Genomic DNA, 8,115 nt, shown 5'->3' on the forward strand with positions numbered 1-8,115 from the left:
TTTATTTATTTATTATGTATACCGTGTTCTGCCTGCATGTATGCTTGCAGGCCAGAAGAAGGCACCAGGTCTCATTACAGATGGTTGTGAGCCACCGTGTGGTTGCTGGGAATTGAACTCAGGACCTTTGGAAGAACAAGCAGTGCTCTTAACCTCTGAGCCATCTCTCCAGCCCCAGCTGGGTACTTTTGTGTTGCTAGAATGAGTAGAACACATGAGATGCTAAAGGCTTTGGGCTAGAGATGTTGCTCGGTGTGTGTGCTCTGAATTGTCTAGTGTGCTTGATTCCCTGGATTCAAGATCTCTACCACTGAGCTGGGGAGATGGCTCAGCGCCTACAGGCCTGGTTATCTGAGGTTGATCCCAGGAATCCATGGTGGAAGGAAATAACCAACTCCTAAAACTTGTTTTCTGATCTCCACATGGCCTTTGTGCTGTGTATATATACAACTGTATTCACAGACACATATCATACACACACAGTAATACAATTTCTGATACAATACATAAATACAGTACAGTAATACAAATATACAAAATAATAAATACAATGGCACATGCCTGTAATCCCACTGGGAGTCAGAAACAGGAGGATCTATGTGAATTCAAGGCCAGCTTTGGCTGTATAGCAAGTTCCAGGACAGCCAGGACTACAAAGAGAGACCTTGTCTCAAAAAAGCTACAAATAATAATAATAAATAAATTTTTTTAAATCCTTGTTGCTGAGGGTAGCAGGGATGAAGAGGATGTTTACTGGAATTGAGTCAAATTTTAGACTTATCTTATTTCCTGATCTCCATCAGTATGGGATTAAACAGGTTTTTCCTTTTTGTATTTTATTCATGTGTGTGGGTTTTTCTACTGCATGTATGCCTGTATGCCTGTATGCTACTTGCATGCCTGATGCTCATGGAAGGCAGAAGAGATCTCCTAGAACTGGAGTTACATCTGTGAGCTGCCATGTGGGTTCTGGGAATCAAACCTGGGCACTCTGGAAAAGCATCTGTACTTTTACCTGCTGAATTGTTATGCCCTCCTCCTGAGTCCCCCAGAGATCACCAGGAGTCTAAGTTCGTATGCAAAAGCAAAGAGCCTTTATTGCAAGCTCAAGCTTGGGCTTCCCATCAGTTCCCACACAGTGGTTGGATCAAGGAGAGTCTTGAGCTCAGTTGAGGCAGGGTTTCTAAGAAGTAATGGATGTGGGGTAGGGGAATTCCAGATTCAGATGGGGGTTAAACTCCTGATTGGGCAGGAGTGAAGTAAACAGAAGTCTTGTCAAACAGGGATTGGTACTGGCGTTGCTGCAAGGAAATTGGCAACCTATATACTAGTTATGTGTAGAGAACCATAGAGGTTTCGTAGTGAGAACTTACTCAGGGTCCAAGAATCTGAGCTTGCTTTACCCAGCAGGGCTGTGTAAGGGGATGATCTGACCACGGGTGTGGTTACTAGGGGTTTGGAAGGGTCTACACTTGGTTGTGTGGTGTGCTTTGATCTAGCAAGGGAGATGTCTTTTGCCCCACTCCTTGGCATTGTTTTTAAAAAGCCCTTTTGAAGAGACAGAAAGGGCCATTGGGTTTTGATCCAGGTCCTCCCAAAGCTATCCTCTGATTCTGTCTTTCTCCTCTTCGCTTTCTTTCTATCTAAAAGTTTCTTATCCCTCTCTCCTGCTCATGAGTACCCTTTAAAAGGTGGGAGCTGAGCCAGGTGGTGGTGGCGCACGCCTTTAATCCCAGCACTCGGGAGGCAGAGGCAGGCAGATCTCTGTGAGTTCGAAGCCAGGCTGGGCTACAGAGTGAGTTCCAGGACAGGCACCAAAACTACACAGAGAAACCCTGTCTCAAAAAAAAAAAACCAAAACAAAACAAAAGGTGGGAGCTGACCTCTCACAGTTATGTAAGCTATCCTTTATGTCTTAGAGCATTTAGTACTTGTTTGTCTCAATTCTAATTGGTCCCCCGCAGGGTACAGTTTGTGACTTTCCTGGTTATTGTAATGGTGAGGCCTATTCCCAGTATTGTTAGTCTGCAGCCTGTCATGGCTGCACTGATGTTAAGTTAGGCCTCTTCACCATCTCTCCAGCCCCTCTTTTTCTGTTCTTTTTTCTTTGGGCAATGCTAGAGATCAAAGTTTGCTCTTTTTTTTTCTTTTAGTTTTTTTTTTTCTTTAAAGATTTATTTATTGTGTATTATGTATACAGTATTCTGCCTACGTGCCAGATCTCATTACAGATGGTTGTGAGCCACCATGTGGTTGCTGGGAATTGAACTCAGGGCCTTTGAAAGAGCAGCCAGTGCTCTTAACCACTGAGCCATCTCTCCAGCCCTTTTTTAGTTTTTCAAGACAGGATTTCTCTGTATATTCCTGGCTGTCCTGGAACTCGTACCAGGCTAGCTTTGCCTCCTGAGTGCTGGGGTTAAAGGCATGCATCACCACTGCCAGCCTAAGCCTGTATTTTGTTTGCTAGACAAGAACTAAACTACTGAGCCACATCCTCAGCCTTAGATTTGTTTCTTTCTTTGTTTTTAAAACATATAACAGCTGGGCAGTGGTGGCGCACCCCTTTGATCCCAGCACTCAGGAAGCAGAGGCAGGCTGATCTCTGAGTTCAAGGCCAGCCTGGTCTTAAGGGAGCTGTAGAGATGGCTCAGTAATTGCTCTTTCAGAGTTCAGTTTCCAGCACCAACATCAGGTGGCTCACAACTGCCTGTAGCTCCAGGTCTAGGGAATCCAGCACCTCTAACCTCCTCAGTCACCTGCACTCTTGTACACAGACCTCACACACACAGATCATTAAAAACAATCAAAAAATTTTAAGAAAATATTTTAAGCTGGGCGGTGATGGCACATAATTTAGTCCCAGCACTGGGAGGCAGAGGCAGGCTGATCTCTGAGTTCAAAGCCAGCCTGGTTTATAGAATGAGTTCTAGGACAGCTAGGGCTACACAAAGAAACCATGTCTTGAAACAGCAACAACAGAAAAGAATGTTCTCTATAAAAACTCATAAGGTGGGGCTAGAGAGATCGCTCAATGGTTAAGAGCACTGGCTGCTCTTCCAGAGGTCCTGAGTTCAATTCCCAGCAACCACATGGTGGTGCACAACATCTATAATAGGATCCAATGCCTTCTTCTATCATGCAGGTGTACATTCAAGTAGAGCACTCATATACATAAAATAAATTAATTAATTTTAAAAAACTCATAAGGCAAGGCTAAGATATAACTCTGCTTAGCACACATGAGGCCCTTGACTCAATATCTGTTGTCACAAATAAAAACAAGACTCAGAAGGCTGGCCTTTACCTAACTGGTAGCTCATTTGCCTAGCAGGCACAAGGGCCTGGGTTTGACAGCCCGACACTACAGCGTTATTTCTCACCTCTAATACATAGGCAGAAGGATTTAGGCTCAGGGCCAGTCTTAGTTACATAGCAAGATCCTGACCGGAAAAGACCAAAAAAAAAAAAAAATGAACTTTTGCAATTTATAATCTTTCTAAATGATGTAAACTAGGTCTGGAGAGATGGATTGATAGTTATAAATGTGTACTACCATTGCTGAGGACCCAAGTTCGGTTTCTAGCACCATGTCAGGCAACTCATAACTTTGTAAGGACGGTTCCAAAAGATGTTTCGGGCCTCTGTGGACATCAGCAGTCACATGTACATATGTACACACAGGTACATACACATAATTAAAAATATATTTTTTAAAAAGACCTAAAGATCTTTTAAACGAACTTTTCAATATGAAGTCTAACCTAGCCTTTACTGTTCAGCCATTTATTTATCTATTGATAAGTATTTGTTTATTGACTGATGTAAATGGCACAAGAGTTTTCTAACTGTATAGGGCTTTGACATTGTTAGATGCCCATTTAGGACAGAAGACCGTGGATACCCTAGAACTGGACTTAAAGATGGTTGTGAGGTACCATGTGGGTGCTGGAAGTCAAACCCAGAATCTCTGGGAAAAGCAGCTAATATTTTTAACCCTTGAGCCTGAAGGGAACAGGCAAAAGCACCTTGACCTAAGTACTGCCATTTTGACTTCAGACTCCATTTTACCTGTAGGGTAAAACACAGTTCAAGTTCCCAGGCCCCTAGGGGAGCTGAGAACTTTCCAATGGCTGATCAACCTCCTCCTTAAACAATAGAAACAGTCTGTTATGCGCCTTAGTTCTCTGGGTTATTATGGCTGTTCCTAACAAGAGAAAGAACAAATGAATTTAATTGGTTGAACATTCTGTGCCAGTTGACAGTGATGGGAAACATAGGGAAAGCCCCTAATCCCTGAATCCTGATTGGTGAAAAATTTAACTGTAACTGGTGTATTTATGGTTTTGTGCTTATAAACCAGCTTCTGCCCCTACTCGGGGCAGCCAGGAAAAACAAGGCTTCCAAGTCCTTGTCCTGCAGCCCTGATTGATCAGCAACCCCACTTATGTGGTGATTTATTAAATACTTTGGAACCCATAAGTGTCTGTCTGCTTCCCCGTGGCGCATAACGGACTGGGTGTAACAAGCCATCTCTCTACTTCCCTAAGTTTGGGATTTGGGGGTTTTTGTTTTGTTTTTTATTTTTTTTAATGTATGGGAGCCTTCGTGTATGTCTCTGCACCAGGTATATACAATGCCCACAGAGGCCAGAAGATGTCAGATTCCCTGGAACTGGAGTTAGGATAGTTGTGAGCTGTCATATTTTGGCTGGTTTTGGCTGGTTTGGGGGAACATGGTATTTTTTTTAATTTAATGTGTTTCATTTCATTTATTTATTTATTTTGTTGGGGGCATGTGTCGTGGTGGGCACGTGCTGGCCAGAGATCAACTTCCAATCGTCACTTTTCTCTCTATCATGTGGGTTCCAGGGACTAAACATGGGTGTTTAGTGAAGGGCCTTTTCTGCAGAGCCATCTCTGGGCCCTTTGTGAAGCCTTTGAGGTGAGATCTGAATTGTCTCCTTTCCTCAGGTTCCTGGAAGGGGATGTGAAAGATCACGTCGCAGCGGCCGTCCTGACGTCCGGGACAATTGCCGTTTGGGACTTGCTTCTGGGTCACTGCACTGCTCTCCTCCCACCTGCCTCTGGTCAGAGTTGGTCTCTGGTTAAATGGTCAGGCACAGATTCTGGCTTGCTAGCTGGACAAAAAGATGGCAGTGTATTCATATACCGCTACTTGTAAGTTAAGAGGCAAATAGTTTGCTGGATATTTTGCCTCTTAATAGTTTTTTGAAAAAGAAGACAGTATCCAAAAGACATGTAACATGATTGTTTGAATGTGTTCCCACAAACTTAATTTTATTCTAATGGTGGCACTACTGACTTTGTTTATACTTACTTTGGTGTTATGGTTTTAAGTCCATATTTGCACATTTGCTATTACAGGTGTATATAAATGTTAATAAATATTTATTTTGATACATTCTGCTTGGCATGTTCCTTTTTTTTCTTTAACCTGTTCAGGTCATTTCAAAAATAAGAATTAAAAAGAATTACTTAGAAGGCTGGGGAAGATAACTCAGTCGGTAAAGTGCTTGCATGTACCTGACATCAGTTATAATGGCCTAGGGACAGAGTTGTAATTCTAGCACGGAGAAGGCAAAGATAGCCAGATCCCTAGGGCTCACTGGGGAGCTAAGCTAACCTAATTGGCAAGAGACAGGCCAGTGAAAAGATCTTGTCCCCCCAAATAAAGTAGATGACACCCAAGGAATACCACCCAAGGTGTTCCCTGGCCTCATGTGCACTGGTGTATGTGTTGTACACACACATACACACAAAGGTTACTTATGTAACTAGGATATTTAGTCAATAATATTTGCGTAATAAAAATATTTCAGTTAGATTAGAATTATATATACTTTTTGTTTAACTTAAGTATTTTTAATTTACATAGTGTAGTTTGATCATATCTGCCATCCATCCCCTTGTTTATTTTCTTATTTCATTTTTACTTAATGTATGCAGAAGTCAGAGGACAGCTTACACGAGTTGGTTCTTTCCTTTCACCATGTGGAACCTAGAAATTAAACTTTAAAATTAAAATTGAAGGCATTGACAAATGACTTTTATGTGCTGAATCATCTCACTGGCCCTGTTTATTTTTAAAAGAGGCTTACTACTTAATCCAGGCTGCCCTCAGATTTAAGATCCTCTCGTCTCGGGCTCTCCAACTGCAGGGATTATAGGTGTGTACCACCATGCACACAATGTAGCTTTTTTTCTTTAAAAAAAGAGACTCAGCTGGGCCTCAGCCACACGGGGGTGGTGCACGCCTTTAATCACAGCACTCAGGAGGCAGAGGCAGGTGGATCTCTGAGTTCAAGGCCAGCCTGGGCTACTCAGTGAGTTCCAGGACTGTTATAGAGAAACTTTGTCTTGGAAAACCAAAAAAAAAAAGAAAAAAATTAAAAAAAATAACAAGGCCTCACTGTGTAGCCCTGGCTGGCCTGGAATTCACTGAATGAATCAGGCAGGCCTCAAAATCACAGAGATATGCCTGCATCTACCTCCCAAATGATGAATTAATGTGTACAGCACCATGCCTAGCCTCACAATATAGTTTCAATGCCATTTATACTACTTGATTTTCATATATTTATTAAAAATAATCAAAATAGGCCAAGCAGTGGTTGCACATGCCTTTAATCCCAGCACTTGGGAGGCAGAGGCAGGCAGATCTCAGTGAGTTCCGGGACAGTCATATACTGAGAAACCCTGTCTCAAAAAACCAAAAAAATAGATAAAATTCAAAACAGCCAGGAATGGTGGAACACACCTTTAATCCTAGCACTTGGGAGGCAAAGGCAGGTGGATCTCTGAGTTCGAAGCCAGTCTGGTCTACAGAACTAGTTCCAGGACAGCTAGGGCTGTTATAAAGAGAAACCCTGTCTCAAAAAAAATAAAAAAGATGGACGACGGTGGTACATGCCTTTAATCCCAGCACTCAGGAGGCAGAGGCAGCTGAATCTCTGTGAGTTCAAGGCCAGCCTGGTCTACAGAGTGAGTTCCAGGACAGACTCCAAAGCTACCCTGAAAAACCCTGTCTTGAAAAAAAAAATTTTTTTTTGAAAAATTTTTTTTTAAACCTTAGACATTGGAGAGATGACTTAAGAGTTAAGAATGCTTGCCATACTTCCAGAGGACCCCAGTTGAACTCTCAGCACCCATGTCAAACAGCTCGAAACTACCCTTAACTGGAGCTCTAGGGGATCTGATACCCTCCTCTGACCCTGGCATGCGCCCTTACAGGTAGCAAACATTCACACAGAAATAGACACACAAGTAAAAATCCTAGGTCAGAGATGACCTTGCTCTTTTCCATTCTCATGTGCATCCTTAAGTACCAGCTCCCTATCACTAGTGGTCCATCCCCCACCCCCCTCTAGTGATAGGGTCTCATGTAGGCTAGAGTCCTGGGCTGGCCTTGAACTCACTGTGTAGCTGAGGAAGGCCTCGAACTTCTGATCCTCATGTTTCCACCTCCTGAGTGAATAGGAATACAAGTCCATGATTCCATCACTTTGGAAGTGGAGGCAAGATCAGGAGTTCAAAGTCATCCTCAGCTACATAACAAATTTGAGGCTGGTCTGGGATACATAAGATCCGGTCCAAAAGAAGAAAGGGAGAAGGAAGCAAAACACTTGAATAGGGTGAGGTCATAGTTCCATGCTGTGAAGAGTCAGTGGATGGTGAGTGTTAACATTAAGGACATAAGGATTGCTGCTAGGCTTCTGTCCTGGGAGACGTAACGCTTATGTGCTTGCTGTGTGAGACCTTTAAGGGTTAGTTCCAGTGCTGCTATGGAAATGCAGGTGTTGGGCAGTTAGTACAACCTGGAAAGCTCTGTGGAGGGTGACAGCTGATTCTTGCCGGAGAAGCAGGTGAAGCAGAAGTGAAGGATTCCAGGCAGAAAGGACAGACAGCTCAGAATTCCAAAGATAAACCATGTCATAGAGAATGGAGTTGGGAATATCAGTTTTGTCTGAACTTTACCTACACAGCTAAAATAAGTACAACCAAGACATAAAAAAGTGGAGAAAAATTTAGTGCCTGTAGCAGTCAGGAAAGCCAAAGAGTTATTTTCAAAGGAAGATACTCATAAACAAAGGTACTG

At 42.8% G+C, this 8,115-nt stretch overlaps 1 protein-coding gene across 1 annotated transcript in view; it reads left to right on the forward strand.

Moving 5' to 3' along the window:
- The window catches only part of Palb2 (partner and localizer of BRCA2), a 30,067-nt gene extending 24,650 nt beyond the window's left edge, over positions 1-5,417 (forward strand). The window contains exon 13 of the mRNA XM_052761585.1: positions 4,971-5,417. Coding sequence (XP_052617545.1) covers positions 4,971-5,181 — 211 coding nt within the window. The 3' untranslated portion in view covers positions 5,182-5,417. The remainder of the gene's footprint in view (positions 1-4,970) is intronic.
- Positions 5,418-8,115: the final 2,698 nt, after the last annotated feature.

This window comes from Peromyscus californicus, unplaced genomic scaffold (assembly GCF_007827085.1).
Source record: "Peromyscus californicus insignis strain IS unplaced genomic scaffold, ASM782708v3 Scaffold_4__1_contigs__length_199733344, whole genome shotgun sequence".
Classification (NCBI taxonomy): Eukaryota; Metazoa; Chordata; class Mammalia; order Rodentia; family Cricetidae; genus Peromyscus; species Peromyscus californicus.